Here is a 20901-nt window from a genome sequence, read left to right as displayed (position 1 = left end):
AGGGCGATAATGGTACTGGCCTGAAACCCCCCAATTTAAAACTCTCTCTCGGAATGTTCCCCTCCCCCCAGCTCCCTGGAGGTTTTAAGTTCTTGCAAACGTCTTCCCCGACTTTCACAGGGCCCCCGCCCTGTGCGCTCCCTTCCTGACCTCTCCGCTTCCTGGTGGCCCCAGCCCTCGGACCCCCGCCCCGCCCGCCGGCGGAGGACTACAAGTCCCGGCGTGCCGCGCGCCCGCCCGGCCGGCTGCACCGGGGCTGGGCGCGTGGCGGCCGCCGAGCTCTGCGCGGGGGAAAGCCTCCCGGCGCCGGCCGTGCGGGGAGGTAAGTGATACGCTCGTGCTGCGAGGGCACTGGGAACGCGGCCACCCTCTCCCCTCTCCAGGATGAAAGGAAACGAAGAAAACCACAATAAAAACCGCCCTGCCCTCCCTCGTCTCTGCTGTGTGTCCGGTGCTCCTGCAGCTTGTTGCACCCGCGAGCGTGGAATCTGTCACTCTGGAGTGGAACCGGCGGCAGAAGCGTGCCTGGCTCCGCGGAGAGCCGCGGCCCGCCGGGGCCGCGGGGCAGAGCTCGCAGGATGGGACCGGGTGGTGGCACGGCTCGGCTGGGCGCCCAGCGAGCGCCACACCCCCACACTCCCTTTCCACAGACGGGCTCCCCGGGGAGCCCCCAAACTCAAAGACGAACGGTTTCTTCTTGAAAGTCTTAGTCAGAAACTTTCCCCTCTTGTCGCCAGTGCCACCAGCGAGTCGTTTGTCTCTCGGACGGCGCCGCTCTGCCAAGAGGCTTCCTGGCGTCCCCTCTCCTGCCCTCAGTCTTGTCCCACCGCTCGCTCTCCAGGCCGCTCCTCCCTCTCCCCCGAGACGCCCTTAGGGACGCGGTGAGCTTGGCCCTGCCCTCCGGCGACTTGTCGAGATTTCTTCTGCAGCCACGTGGACCCAGGTCTGCACTCTGCGATGTGGGCTGGACACTCCTGCGGGCCGATTCCTTGACGGGAGGCAGGGCGAGTGGTTCCTTTGGGACAGCGCTGGGTCCCGGGGTGGGGGCTGGGGTGGGGGGAATGAGTGCTGATCAATAAAAGAAGCCCGATCGGAGGCACCGGTTTCCCACCCTTGCTGACTCATCTCCCCTCTTGAGCCCATTCCCAAGTGTGCCTGAAAGTTCTGCTTCAGAATCCCAACACGAGGATCTTCCAAGTTATTCTAACACATTCCATAATATCCTGGATCAGAAGATCTTGTTTGTCTGCCTCTCTCTCACCCTACACTTAACACACTACACACACGCGCCCATAAAAACACACTCTGCACACTACACACTCTACACCAGCCACAAACACAGAGCATACACATTACACACAGCATGCACATTACATTCATCACATAAACATACATACACACACTTCGTTTATGCTACAAGGCTACATACACATACCATATACAACATACATGCATACACACTATTTTTATTAGCAGAGGGTTAAATCAGTTTGTTGGAGAGAGTGAGGAGGAAGTGGGTGAGTACTAGTATATATACTTATACCCACAAATGTCAATTTATTCCACAGTTAGAAACTAGATAAGTGAAACCTGCTGTTGTTAGAATTCAGAATGCTTTCTTGACTCCTTTTTGTTTTTCTTCCATAAAATGGGATTGATTTCCTACATCACCTTCTGAAACCCTTACCATTATCTAACAAGCAAACTTTTGATCACAGCAGGGGAGAGAGAAGATGTCCTCTATGCGTAGGAAGAAAATCTTGGAGAAACTTCACAGAAACCTTCCTACTGTAGGGGTGTCTAAGGAAAAGTCAGGTGTAACTACATTTTCTTTGCCTCTCCTTCCAAGATTCAGAGCTGAACTGATTTTGTTCTGAGCAATGGCATGACAGTGCTGTTGAGACACCTTTCCCAAACCCCCCTTTCCCCCCCAGGACTCACAGCCCAACCCATTTGAATTTAGTTGGAGCACATTTCAGGAATTTCAGATCAAGTCCCAAAACATTATGAAATCTGTTGGTGAAAGGGCTCTCTATCTCCAGAAGAGTTCATCATTTTCATCCATGGTGATAAGACTTACCTGTTTGACCAGACTCAAAAAATGGTCCTCAAAAATAAATTAACACTTAGGATTTGTCCCCAAATTATTGTTGGTGTTGTTATTATTATTTTTAGAATTTGTCCCTAAATTATTGTTTGCTTTTTCAAAGGAGCAATGGTGAAGTTGGGTAGAGAGAGCATTTGAAATCTTTATCAATGATGATCTTTCATGAAGTTGAACATTTCTAATATTCTTGGAATGAATAAGGGAAAGAAATTTTGACTTTGAAATTCAGGTTGCAAATTTAGATTATAGTTTCTGATCTTCTTCTAGGGCCCTTAAAAATTACTAAAGAAAAGGGAGACCTGCCGCTTTCTCCTCAATTCTTCCTGAACTCTACGCAGTCATATAGCAAAGGTGGTTTTTTTTTTTTCTAGGATCCTTCTTGGGAACCTGTATTCTCTGCCCTATCTTGGTTTAGTTGACATCTTGACCCTAAAAGTGTCCAAATATTGATTGTTGTTTATTTCGATGACAGCTATGCATGCTTCCTGTGTATCTATGGCCTATTTGTGGAATGGGAATGTTTCCCTTCAGCCGTGGTTCCCAGCCAAGCAAGGGAACTGTGACATTGACCAGGGTAACTTAAAAGATCATGCCTAGTACTCTCTATGCCACCTTCCCATTTCCTGAATGGTAGGAGAAACTATGTTTGGGGGTTGGCATAGTATCTTCTTTTTCATATGTAACTAATATAGAACCTGGTGCTCATAGATAGTGTTAGGTAAATTTGTTGAATAATGCTTTGTGTGCAACTGGGATAAACAGTTAAGATTAAAACTCCCAGAACTAATTGTTTTTGTAGAATGAGATTTGTTTCATTTTGAATTTTGGCTGACTTCATCTGGTAGGTTGAATGCCAAAAGAAAAGAATGTAGGTGTTCTCAAAAGATCTGGTCATCCACTTTGCATCCTCTGAAATATGTTACTTCCTGCATAATGAAGAAAAGGATTTTCTGCTGGGCAGTGCTTTCCTTATTCTTAAAGAGATTACTTAAAAACAAAAAACAAAAAACAAAAAACCAGCCCTGGGAACTTTGTCCATGAGTCTCTGTTAGGAAGAAAGAGTAACACAGGACTGCAGCTTCTGAGTATTCACTGGTTATAGCCAATAGTGCTGGGTTCTTTTATTTTCTCTTGTTTTTTTCTCCCATGGGGGAGAAAAATAGTTTTCAAAACATGACATTCCTCTTCAGAACAACAGCAAGGATCTATCATGCAGCAACAACGCAGGGGAGGGAGAAAATAAGAGGCTATTGATACCGCTTGTTTTTCTTTACAAGACAGGTGCAGGGAGAATTCTGCGGTTCTTGGACTCCTGATTCATTCACTTCCACTAATTGTGCTGAAGGTAGTTAGCAAAAGTGAACAGGCACACTGTAGCTTTAAAAAGTCAGCCATGAACCAGAAGGCAGTTGGTGCAGCTTGTGTGTGATTCCTAACGTCATGTTGGCTGAGAGCCAGCCTGGTTTTATTTCACTGTGTCAAATTGTACCTCCTTATTGAATTCCTTTGCCAGCCTACTTTGTGAAAGAAAACATTGGGGTTTCTTTGGCTGTTCTTGATAAGCCTATAAAAAATGACATGTATTAGTTGCTTCTAGGTAGGTTTTCTTTTTACTCTTCCACAAAAAAGAAAATAATAATAATAATAATAATAAGCAATGTAGGATGGTGTTACAGAGTATCATTGTGTTTTGTTTTTTTTCTGAGATGCTTAGAAAATGGTGAATGTGTAACAGTTTCCAACTGAAGTGAAATCATTCTTTTGGCATGGAGCTGCAGCACTATCTTCTGTCTACTCTGTAACGGTGTGTGAATGTATGTTAATATCTATATGTAAATTAAATGTTGGATTTCTCTATGAATGATCTAAGTGGTTTAGCAACTGGAAGTTTGTGTGTGTGTGTGTGTGTGTGCGTGCACGTGTGTATGTATGTGTACGTATCAGGAGTGAAGATTATCCCACACTTAACAGTATTATTTGTTAATCATCTACTTCTCGAACAGTGATAAAATCTTGTGACTATACTAAATGATGCACTTGTCATGTCAGAGTAATCCCTAGAGAAAGAGTGCCGAAGTATAATCTGAGAGGAAATGTATTTAATTTATGGCTTCGGCTGTAGAACAAGCACATTTCAGAACTAGTTTTTTTAAAGCAGTTTTGTTCATAGCTTTTTCATCTTGCTAATTGCATATTAATTGTGGAGGGTTTTAATTTTTTTTACTGTTCTCATCCTACTAAACAAAAAGACAAAGTGATGGATGCTACTATATCTCCTTGGATGTTTTGGTGATTTTTACCTAAATCTAATGAGCTGCCTCCCCTCTCTTACACACATACACACACACACACACACACACACACCAGCACCACCTTTCTGTGCTAAGGGCTATCTGACATTTTTGTGAGCTTCCAGCTTTACCACAGCATGGCCATCTCACAGAGAGGCTTTAAGGCTTTCGTTGAGAATATGTGAGGTAGGGGAATACTTGCTGACAAAAGCTTTCAGTGCTCTTTTGCATTGCAATGAAAAAATAGAAGGTTTGTGAGTGGACAAAAAAAAAAAATGCAATTAAAAAAAAGAAAAAGAAATCATAGCCCGTGGTCTGAAGGGGCAGGAAAAGGGGGATTGTTTTTCTCGACTTTGACTCATTTATGAGTTGCAGTGTCTTAAGTGAGAGCTTGGCACCCAGAGGAAGCTGTGCCAGTTCACACAGCACTTGTTTTGAACGAGGATTCAATTTCATTTGCAAATGCTTATTGTCAAGGCAGGGAGTGCCAGTACAGATGAAAACACCCCAATCCATCTCCTCCAGTCCTTTAGGTTTAATCACATCTCTCCAATCGCCGAGGGAACTGGATGTTTAAACAAACATACGTGAACTGGTGTGAAGCTCTAAAAGGGACCATTACGGGGTTTCCGATTCAGAATATATATTCTTCTCTCACTTTCTAAGAATTAAACACAAGCTTTTCTCCCTTATTGATTAGTTGCTGAAGTAAAGGAACCCTGCAGCCTTCCCATGCTATCTGTTGACATGGAAAACAAGGAAAATGGCTCTGTCGGTGTAAAAAAGTAAGTGAAACTGGCTTGTGAGTTCTGCTTCTGCAAACAACAGAGGGACTTGGTTTCTATTTTTATACTTCTTGCTTATCTACTACAATACACTGTTGAGGGGTGATTTTGCATCCCCCCAACCCCAGTTGCCTTTTTCTTTATTCCATTTCTAAGACAGAGATGACTCAGGCATCAAACTGTGCATAAAGGGTTAGGGTGTCAGGCTTTGGAACAGGGACGGTGGAGGATCTCAGCCCCGCATTCTGTATATTGAAACAAAACACTGAGCAAACAGACTCTGCCTTCCAAGTCCATAGGCTACAAGGGTGGGGGCAGAACAGAATTCCAGTCCTTTTAAATAAAACCACCTCTATCAAAACTGAGACCTGTAGTAAAGGAAAGAAAAAAGCTTTAGTTAGAATATGAAGTTGAACAACTCTGTCCTACTAATTTTATGAACTGATCCTTGAATGTGAAACATTTCAGTACATAACATAGTGTTCTGTTTTCATGTCTGTTCTCACATTTGAAACTTTGTTGTGAGTTATATGCTTGATTCTTTTAAAAAGGAATATTTAGTTGCATTATATAGCATATTCTGAAACATGCTACATATTTCAGGGTAACTCATAAGATATCTGTGAGTATATAAAAAATATGTATATCCCTATTTAGATGTTATTTTGAAGCTATAACTACTGTGACTACCAGGAGAAAGTAAGTTCCAAGAGAGTGTTATCTTCCATTTTTCCATGTCATTTAGTTTAAAACTGCCCTCAATTTGAGCTTTGGAGAAAACTAATTAAATATAATCCATAAAAGTTATGATATCTAAATGAGGAAACAGTGTGCTACATGTTTGTGAGTAGAGGGTATATTTTGTTTCACAGAAAAGTTACATTAAGGTAAACTTAATAAAACTGCTTTTAAAGATTCTCCTGTAATGTATATATATCAGTGCCATGCTGGCATGCTTATCCCGTTCTTGAAGTTTATGGTAGGTGAATGTAGGAGAAATAAAAGAAACAGATGCACTTCCCCCCCCCCCCGCCCCCGTATGAATTAGATCAGTGCTTTCCAGTAAGTAGTACTTTGAACGGTGATGGATATGTTCTTCACTTGCGCTATCCAAAATGGTAGCCACTGGCTGTTTAAAATTTGAAATGTGACTAGTGTAAACTGATTAATTGAACTTTTAATTTTAAGCAATTTTAAAAGTTAACAGCTTTGTTGAAATATAATTGACATATAATAAACTGCATGTGTTTAAAGTATAAAATTTGTAAGTTTTGATATTTGTACACACCCGTGGAACCATTACCACAATTAAGATAACCCCCCAAATTTCCTCATAACCCTTTATAATCTCTCCCTCCTGTCCTTCCCTGCCATCATATCCCCAGGCAACCACTGATATGCTATCTGTCACTATAGAGTAGTTTACTTTTTCTACAATTTTATATAAATGGAATTATTAAGAATGTACTCTTTTGAGGGAAGTGTGGGGGTGTGGTTTATTTTACCCAGCATAATTAATTTAGGATTCACCCATGTTATAGTGTCTATCAATAGTTCATTACTTTTTATTACTGGGTAATATTTCATTGTGTGGATATACAACGGTTTGTTCACTGTTTATCCATCTACTTGCTGATAGACATTTGGGTTGTTTCCATTTTTTAGGTATTACAAATAAAGCTGCTTTTACCATTTGTGTACAGGTCTATGTGTGGACATATGCTTTCATTTTTCTTGGATATATAGGAATGGAATGGCTGGGCTATCTGGAAGGTGTATATTTAACTTTTAAGAAACTTACAAACTGTTTTCTCAACTGGTTGTCATTTTACATTCCCACCAGCAATGTGTAAACATTCCAGTTGTTCTATATCCTCATGAACTCGGTATGATCAGTCTTTTTCATATTTGATATTATATTAGCTATAGTTTGCATTTTCATTTCCCTGATGACTGAAGATGTTGAGCATCTTTTCATGTGCTTATTTGCCATCCATACATCTTTCTTAAGTAAAATATGGTCCAAATCTTTTGCCCATCTTTTTCTTGGGCTAGTTATTTATATATTATTTTGTAGACAATTTTCATATATTCTGGATACAAGTCCCTTATATACATGATTTGAAAATATTTTCTAGTAGTATGTGACTTTTCTTTTCATTCTCTCTACAGTGTCTCTCAAAATGTAGGAATTTTTAATTTCAATGATCTCTAGTTTATTAATTTTTTATTTTATGAATAATGTTTTTTTTTTTAAGATTTATTTATTTATACAAGAGCATGCACAGCAGGGTGGGGGAGGGGCAGAATGAGAAGGAGAGAGAATCTTAAGCCGGCTCCAAGCCCACAATCACCCAACATGGGGCTTGATCTCATGACCCTGAGATCATGACCTGAGCCAAAATCAAGAGTCAGATGCTTAACCGACTAAGCCACCCAGGTGCACCACGAATAGTGCTTTTATTGTCATGTCTAAGAAATATTTGCCTAACTTAAGTTCACAAAGATTTACATTTTCTTAGATTTGGGACTGTGATTTTTGAGTTAATTTTTGTGTATGCTGTGAGATAAGAATTAAATTAGTTTCTGTTGTTGGCTGGGGGGGGGGGTTGCCTATGAATATCCATTTGTTCCAGCCCCATTTGTTGAAATGTTCCTGCAACTTGGTTGAAAAATAATTGATTATATATGTATGGATCTATTTCTGGACTTTTTTATTCCATTCATAATTTTGTTTGTATTTATGTGAATATGACATAGTTTTTATAACTATAGCTGTATAGCAAATCTTGAAATCAAGTAGGGTTATCTATTTAACTTTGTTCTTTTTCAGACTTGTTTTGTCTCTCCTAGGTTCTTTGCATTTCCAAATGATTTTTAGAATCAGTTTGTCAATTTCTACAAAAAAACACCTGCTGGTGCTTTGATGGCATTGTGCTGAATTATAGATCAACTTAGGGAGAATTGATCTCTTAACAATATTGTGTCTTCCAACCCATTAACACAGTATTTTTCTCCATTTACTTAGGTCTTCTGTAATTTTTCTCAGTGATATTTTGTAGTTTTCCATCTGTAGATCCTGCACATCTTTTCAAATATATCCCGACATAATTTTATAATTTCATGTTATTATAAATTGTATTGCTTTTTAAATTTTAATATCCAATTGTTTGTTGATAGTATATAGAAATACAATTGATTTTTGCATATTTACCTCATATTCTACAAATTTGATAAACTCATTTATTCTAGTAGATTTTTGGTAGATTTCATTAGATATTTAACATAGATAATCATGGGGGCGCCTGGGTGGCTCAGTTGGTTAAGCATCTGCCTTTGGCTCAGGTAATCTTCTTAGGCTCCTAGGATGGACCCCTGCATCAAATTCCCTGCTTAGCAGAAAGCCTGCTTATCCCTCTCCTTCTGCCACTACCCCTACTTGTGCTCTCCTGTTATCTCTCTGTCAAATAAATAAATAAATAAATAAAATCTTTTTTAAAAAACCATAAATGTGTCTTGTGAGTAAAGACAATCTTACTTTGTCCTTCCCAATATGAATATATTTTACTTCTTTTACCAGCCTTATTGCACAGAATAGGACCTCCACTAACAAGTTGCATAGAAATGGTGAGGTTAGGCAAACTAGTTTTGTTTCTGTAAGGGAAAACATTTAATCTTTTTCCTATCTTTGGTTTTCTATATATAATGTGTCTCTTTTTTGTCTGCTTTTAAGATGTTTTTCTTTATCATTGATTTTAAAGCAATTTGATTATGAGACTTGGTATAGTTTTCTTTATCTTTCTTGTGCTTGGAGTTTTGTTTTGTTTTTTGGCTCAATGGACTTAGTTTTTGTTTTTTGTTTCCCTCACTCCTCGTTTGGTGACTCCAATTATGTTGTATTTGATCACTTGATATTGTGCCAGAATTCATTAATGCCCTAGGTTTTTTTTCATTCTTTTTTCTCTGTGTTTCATTTTAGATAGTTTCTATTATTTTGCCTTCAAGGTCACTAATCTTTCCTTCTGAAATGTATAATCTATTGTTAATCCCACTCAGTATGTTTTCCATTTCAGACAATGTAGTTTTCATCTATAGAAGTTCAACTTGGGTTTATTTTTATACCTTGATATCTCTATTTAAAATATTCAGTATTTCCTCTTGCTTCTGAACATGTGAAGTACAGTCATTGTAACTGTTTCAGTGTCCCTGTCTACTAATTCTATCATTTCTCAGTCCACTTCAGTTGACTGATTTCTCAGTGAGAATGAGTTGTATTTTTTACTACTTTTCATACCTGGTAATTTTTAATTGAGTGTCAGATATTGTGAATTTTACCTTGTCAGGTGCTGGATATTTTATAGGAATTATAAGTATCCCTGATCTGTGTGCTGGATGCAATTAGGTTACTTGGAAACAATTTGATCCTATTACGTCTTGCTTTTAAGTTTTGTTAGGCAGGACTAGGGCTGCATTTAGTCTAAGGGTATTTTTCCCCTCTTACCGAGGCAAGACCCCTCTCCATACTCTAGCCAATTCTCATGAATTATGAGGCTTTCCTCTCTGGCAGTTGGAAACAAGCACTTTTCCCATCCCTGCATGATCCCTGAGAATTTTGCTTTCTAAATATTTGGGGTGGTTCTTTCCCCAGACTCAGTTTCCTCACATGTATGTGATAATCAGTGCTCTGCTGAGGACTTGAGGGAGGCCTCTGCAGATCTCCAGAGTTTTTGTGCTGCGAGCTCTCTCCTCTCTAGTCTTCAGGACTCTAAACTCTTTCTTCAGGCAGTAAGTGAATAGAGCTTATTTTGCTTGTTTTCCATCCCTTGAATGGAAATGTCCAATGTCTTGAGTGCCATTCTTTCATATATTTTTTTCTACTTTTTTAATTATTTAGGCAGAAGGATAAATCTGGGCCTCGTTACTCCATCTTGACCATAAACAGAAGTTCCAGTTAATTAATACAGCCACAAATGACTAGTGGCTAACCTAACAGACAGTGCAGAGTTAGATTATAATAGAATCTCAAAAGGCACAAAACATAGGCTCTTATGGCTGTTTCTGAGATCTGCCAAAACTGGGGCTTGTTTTGCTTTCATTTTATTTCCAGGCATGGAAAATATAGTTGCTTTACTAGGGAAAGTACTGTCACAAAGGGTCATTTCCAAAGAAGTCTAGGATAATAACTCTTATTCACTGGCCACATACTTCTGATCAGAGCTTTAGTTTTGCAAGGCTACTGTTTATGAAGTCCCTTCATATGTTTAGTACTTTTGTGTGAGACTTGTCAATCCTCACAACCATATTTTGAGGTATTTGTTATTATTCTCATTTTACAGGTGAGAAAACTAAAGCTCTGGGAGGTAAAAACCATATTTATTAAAGAGGTATTTTACATGTTTTGTACTAAATTTTCTAAATCCAGTGTGTATTTTGTGCTTTATATCTCAATTTGGATATAAAATTTTCACTGGAAATATTTGATCTGTATTAGATTTCATAAGATTTACAGTTGAAAAAATGGTAGAATCACATACCCAAGTAATTCCAAAGTTAAAAGTTCTAATAAATGAATCAAGTACCAAAAATTATTTTTATATTATATGCCAATACATTGACACAACTGGTTCTTCTTTTTTAGAAGATTTGATTTGACTTTGAAACAAATGCATATCAGTTTCAAAATGTCTGCCCAAGTTAAATAAATTTACTAAAACTTATACCAACTCAGTATAATTAACATTGAATTCAAAGTGGTGGTGTATAAATTTATAAGCAACTATAAGGTTATCAATGTCAATATATCATTTTTCAAATTTTTCTTAAAGTTGATTTATGTAAGAAAAATGTAAAATTTCATTGTATACTACTATTGTTCTATTGCATACTCTGACAAGTTTCAATTTCAAATTTTATGCCTATTTGGCTGGGTCACAAATTAGCTTTTCTTTTTTTTTTTTTGGAGGTATAAATTTAGTTCATTCACATGTAGTGTGATATCAATGAAAAGATATAATATACTGTGCCATTTCTTGATCTTCATTGAAAATTTGGCAAGCAATCATTTGCTTTAATAAAATCTTGAATTGGAACAATACAGTAGCTCTTTGTAAAATTCTTTAGGACTTATCCAACAAGCATTGGCAAAGAATACACATCATTATACTCCTTGTGTTCTATTTTTTTTTTTCACAATTCCATTATCTGGCATTGATCCATAGCATTTTAAATATATAATGAATGATTTAACAATGGTATCCATGACATTTCAAGAGTCTGCTTTAAAAAACTGAACATGAATATCATACAGTGGAGTAAAGCAATAAAGGAAACAGTCAGTTGTTTTAGAATTAAATTAAATCCAGATTATTTTAGCTAATGTGGCTGAAACACCATCCATCAGAATAGAATTTAATTTTTTCGTATCTAGCTAAAATTCTTCTTTGACAGGTGTAAAAGATTTAAAAATATTTAAAGTCTGAGTTCAATTTTTTAGGGCCATAAATTGACAATGTCTTCATAAATTTGGAAGTTTTTTGAGACAAAGCATACTTCAAGTATTAATTGAGCAATGTCTTTTATGTTGCATTATTCATCTAAAGCTAAAGAAAAGTAATTGTGCTTTTCAAATTTTGAACCAGTTGATCTTAGATATTGTTAAAAGATTTTGTCTTCTTCAGGCAGTTGTTGGGTGGCTTAACTGAAAAATCTTTCACTTTTTGTGAAGTACCTTTTTAGTCTTTTCTCATAATATCCTAAGAAAACTGAATATAACCAGATGTCTATGGAAAAATTGTTTTCTTTTTTGTGCAAGAATCCAAGCCATTTATAGCTATACAAATTTATAAGCTCAGATTCTGTTTGAAATCACTTCAAAACGTTTTGTTGGACATCTAATTATGAATTCAAGTGGCTAATGTCATTAATTCTTTTTTGATTGTTGAGAAGAAAGTTACCAAATTTACTATATGTTCACTGAAAATGTTTCTTAATACTGTCCATTTTATTATATTTACCATTTTTTTACACAACAAACAGCTTTTTTCCTTTTGCTCTGCTCCAGCAAATTGCAATTGCTATTCATCATGAAATTTCCAATATACTTTCAGCCAGCCTCCTTTTTTCTTTTTTTTTTCCAGCCTCCTTTTTTCTTTACTGTTCTGGTTCTAGTGCTAGTTTCTGCAACTCCTCTCAATTCTGCATCAGTAGTATGCTACCTTTTTAAACTTTAAAATTTATCCATACTTATTTTAACTAAAAAAATATTTATTAAAATAGTTAAGAATTGGGTGCCTGGGTGGCTCAGTTGGTTAAGCGACTGCCTTCAGCTCAGGTCATGATCCTGGAATCCCGGGATCGAGTCCCACATCGGACTTCCTGCTCGGCAGGGAGTCTGCTTTGTCCTCTGACCCTATCCCCTCTCAGGTGTTCTCTCTCTCTCATTCTCTCTCTCTCAAATAAATAAATAAAATCTTTAAAAAAAATAGTTAAGAATGTCAACTTAATAACCACTTATGACATACAAAGAGATTCCTATAACTTGAGCTGTCTACTTCAAACCCATTACCGTGTTACATGGGTATGTAGGAAAACATAATTTGAACTGAATCAATCAGTTGATACCAACTAGATTGGCCATGTGTTTATGTGTAATACTAGAGAGGACACATGCATCTCATAGAAAAACTTCAACAAATTAGCCTAGGTGATGCAGCAGTAAAAGTGAAATGTTCTCACACCAAAACAGTGGGGTGTGTTTAACAGAAATGTATTTTATACCTGTTCAAATTTTTACATTTAAACTAATAAAAATTGAATACAATTAATAATTCAGTTCCTCAATCAAATATAAAATGCCTGATAGCCTCCTGGGACTAGTGGTTACCATATTGCATAGGTATATAACCAGGTGAAGATCTCTCACACCTGTACCAGGAGAAAGGTTACATGAATATGAAACAGGATGATGATTACCTCAGGTCAGGGGAATGAGGGGGAAGAGATGTAGTTATTGTCAAGATCCTAACTTTTATTTTGCCTCATGGGTTCATGGGTGTTTATTAAGTTCAAAAATAACTAACTAAATAAAATAAGAGGGAGCCATTTTAATAGTTTGGACTATATCCCTGTAGACAGTTTGTATACAAATACTTTCTGTATCCATAGGTATACACGTAGTCATACAAGAATGTACCCATGTATTCAAGAATATACACATACATACACACACAAGAATGTACACATATATTCAAAGGACACATAAAATAAGCTTTTATTGAACAAGTGGGATTATAGTATTCTGTTTTTGTGGATTGTAGATGCACAGATTTTGGATTAATCATAAACCTTGTTACATGACACTCTTATCATTGATCTATGTTTGGATATGTTAGATCAATGTTAGAATTTTTACTAAATTCTAAAAAAAAATTCTAGGTATTTTATATGTATGTGCCTATCTGTACAAATCACAAGTATTCAATGTCAGATATATGTATATTTTATTTATTTATTTATTTATTTATTTATTTATTTATTTATTTATTTGCTATTCACTTAGTCTTCCTCCCTTTTTCAACAGTGGGACTTTTTTTTCCTTCTTTCATTTTCTTCTAGGATAGAGGAGGAACCAATGCTCCCACACAATAGATGCTTATAATAAGTTAGCAGCTTTTCAACAGGAAGCAGTTTATTTCTCTACTACCACCATGCCCCTCACCCCTCAGTGGGGAAGTTCTACTGCAATAGAAAATTCACAGTAGCAATGTTTAGTAAGGACTTTTGTTCTTTCTTTCTTTTTTTAAGATTTTATTTATTTATTTGAGAGAGAGAGAAAGGGAGAGCACTAATGCGGGGAGGAGCAGAGGGAGAAGCAGACTCCCCGCTGAGCAGGGAGCCCGATGCATGGCTCGATCCCAGGACCCCGGGATCATGACCTGAGCTGAAGGCAGATGCTTAACTGACTGAGCCACCCAGGTGCCCCAGGACTTTCAAAAGAAGCTGTTTCTTATTAATGTCATGTCTTTTTTTTTGCATCCATAGCTCACCATATCCTCTGCCTTTGCACTCAGTGTATGGTTTCATTTGAAGAAAGACTTTTTTTTAAAATTTTGGAACTACGTAATATGATACTTTTCTTTGTAACAGGTGCTATAAAATTTTTAACTTGCTTTAATAGTGTAAAACTAACTTTTGAGAGACTGTTAACTGTAGTAACTATTTTTTTTAACTGTAGTAACTATTAAGCTAAGCATTAAGTTTTTGCCCATGTGTATTTTAGAGGGTTAGCAGGTGAATGGTAGAAGTAAAATATTAAGGTAGAATTAGAAATTATTATTAGCATTGTTAGAATTTCAAAATGCTGACCTTATTATAGAATTATCAAAGAGACTTTTCATATAACAGCAATAACAATGGCTATTATTATTTAACCTCATTAAAAAAAAATCTAACAATGCTTATGGGTACAACAATCCACCATTCAGGTCTCCATCTCTAAGGGAAGCAGTCACATCTAGGGTTAAATAAAGAACTTCATGGGATATAGGGTACTTGGTTATTTGCCTGGAACCCTTGCCTAGCTCCTTAGCGAAGGAAGAAGAGGAAACTGATAGAAATAATTGTGTGTCTGATCACTGGGTTTCAGCTTTTGCTCATTTACTCCTACTCCTGTCCTTTTGTGGTACTGTATAAATAATCAGCAGTCCTTAGACAGATGTTATTTGAAAGCAGTGAGGGAATTGTATCCAGCTGCTAGGTAGTTCCCAGGTACTCTCTCCCCATCAGGCCCCTCTCATCTGTTCTGTCCACCTTTCCCAGACCCACAACCACACTGCTTGACTCTACCTGAATGCAATGAATGATGGTTCCCACCATGCTGTTCTTTTCAGGGAACAACAATCTGGAACAGGCAGGTGATCATGATGGTAAATCTCTATACTAAAAGCAAGGGAAATAAAACTCCCAAAACATTTTAAGTGGCTAAATACCAAATGCCTCTTAGTGGTTTGTTAGGAAAGAAAGAAGGGAGGGAGGGAGGAAGGGATGAAGGAAGGAAGGGATGAAGGAAGGAAGGAAGGAAGGAAGGAAGGAAGGAAGGAAGGGAGGGAGGGAGGGAGGGAGGGAGGGAGGGAGGGAGGGAAGGGAGGGAAGAAGAAGAAGAAAAGAATAGGAGGGGAGGGGAGGTAAACTGAGTCCATAATTCAAACTTGAAAAATAACCTTTCTAATCAGAATCTGATGTTATAACTCTTCTGCAGATATGTTTGGTAGGATAAGTTAGGGTGCTATATGGTTTCTTGAATGCAGAAGATATATAGGAGTTAAAGGTGATACTTGTAACTGGTACAGTTTTCTTTTTCTTAGTGGAGGTAAAATTTATTCCTTAATATTTTATAGTAATCTGTTCGCTCTGATATATACTGTATTGGCTCAGGCAGCCATAACAAAATACCATAGACTGGGTGGTTTAAACAACAGAAATTTATTACTCACAATTTTGGAAACGGGGAAGTCCAAGATCAAGGTACCAGCAGATTCGGTTCCTCATAAGAGCTGTCTTTCTGGCTTGTAGATGGTCACATTCTCACTAGGTCTTTACACGGACTTCCTGTGGTATGTGCATGCTGGCTCTTATAAGACCACCAATCATATTGGATTAGGATCACACCCTTACGACCTCATTTAACCTTAATTGTCCTATTTCCTAAAAGCCCTGTCTCTAAATGCAATCACATCAAGGGGTAGGATTTCACCAGACAAATTGGTTGGGGTGGGGGCACAATTCACTTTTGTCATATGGCCTTATGATAAATATTTCATTATTCCCTTAAATGATAACTTAAGAATTAAGTCTGTTTATTGTTTTGATTTGTACCGTTATGTCCATTGCAAATGACTACCTTAAAGAAGTGTACATTTTGAAAGAGTAAAATGCATAAGACCATAGAGTCAGCCAAGCATATCATTCAAAACATGAAAACAACAGGAGTTTCATCAAATCCAGCAAAATTCGTAAACATGCATTATATATGTTTTATACATTAGCAGCCCTGAATGGTTGCTGTTTTCTACGTAGTTTCTGGCACGCTACTGATATCCCTACAGAAGGAAAACCGAGTTTGTCTAAGCAATAAAGCCACACCTAAGTCCTTTGGAATAGTGACCATTGTGCTGTGGCTCAGAGCAGGGAGGGAAAGCTCTCCAGATGGTGTTTGCACAGTTGTCTTTAGTTTTGATTGGGATATGAAATACACGCATGTTTGTGTTTAGCCTGAATTTTGGCATGACTTGGATCTCATAGTGAATAAAAAATTAATTCGTTGAATCCTCTTGAGAGGAGTGTCCTTATTTACACTTGTTCAGAGGTCTTTTTTTGTACTACAAAGTTGAGAACAGGTAGGGAAAGAGGCAGTTAGAGACATCCCTTGTTTTCAGAAAGATGGGCTGGAGTGCTGGGGAGACATTATCAGCAGAGATATGTCAAAGACAGAGTGCCATATGATTTCAGAGGAGAGCCATCAGCCTGAAGGAAGGTATCTATTACAGAGGAAAGAAATACAGGAAGATGTCCTGTCTGTCCCTGGGACCTGCTCCTGGTGTTTCTTCTGATTCAGAGCTCCGAAGCCTCTCTAAGTACCTAGCACAGCCTGACTCACTTTGCCATAGTGACTCTTCTCTGCTCTCCTTCCTCCATCTCTCAACTCCTCCTGCTCCTTAACCACTTTTTGGAATAAGGCAGGGGAGACACATAACCATAACCTTTTTCATCATTTAGCTGAGTTGAGATTTTCCCCTTCGCTAGACGATGAGTTCCCATGGCTCATCAGGTGCCTGGCTTATAGTAAGCAGATTAAAATTAATTAATGTTTGGAACAAAAGATTGGGCATATCAGGAACAGGACTTTTAACCAGTACCTTTTAAAAATGAGTAGGGTTTGATCTTTGGAAGCTTAACCAACAGAGCTCTGAACAGCATAACCAAGCTGTGGATATGGGAAAATCCAGGATGTTGCCCAGTTGGATTTCAGTACAAACTTAGAATGGGAAATAAGCCTGGAAAGTTATGTTTGAATCAAATTTGTGAATGCCAAGCTAAAGAATTTGAAATATACAGAAGGCTTGAAGAATTATTTGCTTTTTCAGTGCTTTCATTGCTTGAGTATGCTGCAGCTAAATGCAGTCAACTCTTATTTATCAGAGTATTAAAAAATGAAAAATGTACTGTCAAGAAACCTTGAATCATCTTTTCTCTTTTTAGGCCTGCCTTTTAGCCAGAATCCTGCTAGTTTGGTTGAAGGGAGAGGAAGAAAGGAATAGAGATAAAACTAAAGCTCATTTAATTGCTTCATTGTTAGATATGGCATAGGCAAAAAAAAAAAAAATCAATATCAATTTATTACAATCAGAATTATATTGCTTTTAACCAAAGGCTGTTCTAAGATGGGCAAAGAGTAGTTTAATTTAATTTTGAAAATAAGTTATAAAGATCAAGGCACTACAAAATTAGAATGCATTTCTGAGTGGAAACATAAGTAACATTGAGAATTACCTTAATAAAAAGAGTAATGTAATAAATATATCACTATAATATATTAACTAGTGTCTAAAATAACTTTTGCTGTGAACTTTAAAGCAGAAATGCAATTAATGAGTATAATGGGGTTTTTGAAATCTCATGTGGATTATATTTATCCACAGTTTCCTTTTGGTCTGATCAACCCTCAGAATCTAGAATATCATGAGTACTAAAAACTATACACGTGCTAGGTTCTGAGAAAGGGTTTCAACTATGTTCCACCTGCCTTCACTAATGTGTAAAGAGGAAATGGAGACTTCTGCTGCCAGTGCTTAAAATTACAGTATGTCAACATGAAAAACACTCACAATAAGGTCTCCATCTGCATGTACCTGCCAAATTTGTTATTTATTGCATTTCTGTCCCAATTATTATGTCTCTAGCTCTCTTTAGAAATGAGGTGATTGTTTAATTAAGGGATAATTGTCTCCCAGTGTGAATTATCCATGCATGATATAATTTTTATCAATAATACGATGTACTTAACCCATATGCACAGGGACTAAATGGTGACTGGGTTAAATGGAAACATTGGTTTGATTAAGTGACGGGATCATAGATAAATTCTGCCCTTCATTTCTTGCTAATTTTTTGTAATAAGTTAAAATACTATATATATATATAGATCCCATACCTGGAAAAATATTCATGAATTTATCATCTTTATATAGCATATTTTAAGAAACATTTTTGCTATGATGATAGTGAGTAACAAGTATCAAATGATAATAGATTATCATTTTATATCTGCCATCTCATTTCATTGGTGCAAAATTAGCAGCCACAATGGGAACCACCATCTGGGAGGTGTTTTGAACAGTGCCATTTAAATTCCTTCTGGAATTTGACATGCACAAGTTATAAGAAAAGATTTGGAGAGAATGGTCCATTTAAAAGGCAACAAAGTGGGCGCCTGGGTGGCTCAGTTGGTTAGGCGACTGCCTTCGGCTCAGGTCATGATCCTGGAGTCCCTGGATCGAGTCCCGCATCCGGCTCCCTGATCGGCAGGGAGTCTGCTTCTCCCTCTGACCCTCCCCCCTCTCATGTGCTCTCTCTCTCATTCTCTCTCTCTCAAATAAATAAATAAAATCTTTAAAAAAATTAAAAAAAAATAAAGAATAAAAGGCAACAAAGTGTCTCAGTTTGGTTACAAATAGTAGTCCTTTTGGAGACGTATGGCTTTCCCAGTGGGGAAGGGTGACACTTAAATCCATCCTCTGAAATGTACTCATAATTTCATGTGGCCTCGGCACTCCACCCCTACCCCCAGCTCCCACTTTCATGTTGCCCTTGATCATCGTCAGTTGTCTCCTTAAAACTGTTACCAAAACCACTGGAACCCCAGTGAAATTATTCATCATACTTTATCATAAACAACCTTGAAGTGACATGTGCCTGCATGTCCCTGCCTCTGCAAGGCATCCCCCCTCAAGGCCTAACTTAGGATGTGCTTGAAGCAATAGATGCCTTTCAAAATCGCTGTTGAAGATCCTGAGGTGTCCTATCAGGCAGAACCTTCTGCGCCCTCCAGCGGGTGCATCCTCAGTAACACTTGTGCAGCCCTCAGTTCGAGTATTACTTAGAGGTAGCTGTTTACATGTCTGCTTCCCTCACCAGATTGCTAGCTCTTTGAGGGCAAGGACTATGCATTCCTATCCTCGTAACCCTGCATCTAGCCCTGGACTGAGAAGTTGGTAGGCTTGAAGTAAATATTTGTTGTATCAAGGAGTTGAGTGGAAAAGCATAGATTTGGAAGCAAGCATATATGGAATCCAATCCTGGCTTTATCTACTGTGTGGTTTGGGGTGAGTTTCTTAACCTTTCTGAGCCTTAGTTTTCCTAAATACAGGTTACAGTAGGCAGTTGACAAGGAGTTAGGAGGCTGATAATAGGAAATGTATGAAAAGCATATTGTAGACTCTACATACTCTCTGGTTCTTAGTCCACTGACATAACAGAGCTTTGCTGTTCATCAACAGTGCACCTGAGCCCCGCGCTAGGTGCCGGAGAGCTTAAGAGATGAAGATAGGCAGGTTTCTCCTCTCGGGTTGTGAGTAGTCTAACACTGTGATTTGTCTTCTACATTATTTGGCGTTTTTTTGCTCTCAAGCCTAAACTTAGGGTGGATCAATCACTAAATGCACTGATTGGTTTCATGCTCCTTGTTTCTTCTGCATGGGTCTCCTTACCCTAAATATGAGAGCGTGCCTGGTTTTCCATTGCTCCTCTTCCTCATGCTACACTGTCAGCAGTATTGTAACATCTTTGTTCTCTGCCACATTGCTAATTCTCAAGAACAGTTCACAATTGTGGAAGTGATGATGTCATATCCCAGCAGAATAAGAATCAGGAAAACCTCCTATCCTAAAATTACAAGGTACATACTTTGTTATTACAATTAGATAGCTATTCTTTATGAGGAAAGGCAGTTAATTGAAGTCAGCCACAAGGAGAGTGAATTCAGATGTTTTCTGGGGCACTTAAAAGTATATCCGATGAGACTCTCTGCTCACTGCTAGAAGTGAGCTGATTAGGAAACTTAAAAGACTTGTTAGAACAATGAACTCCTTTCTAAACATTATTCAAACCCACCTTAAGCAAGGGAGAGAAGGAAAATGGTATCTTAAAGGAACTGCCCAGTGTCAGCTCATGATCGCCTATGTTAATGGGATGATGGAAAAAATCCCAGCATGTGGATAATTTTTAAAAACTCATTTAACTTTGACTTTAAAATACATAGTTAATATTTGGCAATGTTAGGGTGAAAGTAGTTTTTCCCCGCTGTATATTACCTGTTAAATGGTAAGAAGTTGTGTGTGTGTGTATAGTAAGCCTGCATATATATGAGTGCATGTGTGCATGGGCATGCAGTGTTTATAGATTCACAGTCTCTAAGCTCCAAAGGGAAAACACTATTAGCTAGTCAGCATTGCCTTTCAATTAAATGTTGTGTTGATAAATCATTGATCCCGTGTGCCATTGATTAAAGGTTCTCTTGTCTTGAGTTAGGATAGAAGTTTTGTTTTTTAATCAAATATTTTAAGTTCCTACTACAAGCAAAACGTTATGCTGGCGGTGAGGCAGAGATACAGCTAGTCCCTTGACTTTTGGATGTTTGAAGGTTTTCAGGAATCCTCGGAGTCTG

At 37.9% G+C, this 20901-nt stretch overlaps 1 protein-coding gene across 1 annotated transcript in view; it reads left to right on the top strand.

Moving 5' to 3' along the window:
* Positions 1-246: 246 nt before the first annotated feature.
* Positions 247-20901, top strand: part of SAMD13 (sterile alpha motif domain containing 13) — a 39456-nt gene continuing 18801 nt past the window's right edge. Inside the window, exons 1-2 of the mRNA XM_035018160.1 lie at positions 247-322; positions 5099-5183. Of these exons, the coding sequence (XP_034874051.1) occupies positions 5131-5183 (53 nt within the window). The 5' untranslated portion in view covers positions 247-322; positions 5099-5130. The remainder of the gene's footprint in view (positions 323-5098; positions 5184-20901) is intronic.

This window comes from Mirounga leonina, unplaced genomic scaffold (assembly GCF_011800145.1).
Source record: "Mirounga leonina isolate KUSES-001 unplaced genomic scaffold, KU_Mleo_1.0 Mir_173, whole genome shotgun sequence".
Lineage (NCBI taxonomy): Eukaryota > Metazoa > Chordata > Mammalia > Carnivora > Phocidae > Mirounga > Mirounga leonina.
The sequence above is the reverse complement of the archived record's forward strand: the minus strand, read 5'-3'. Positions and strand labels throughout refer to the sequence as shown.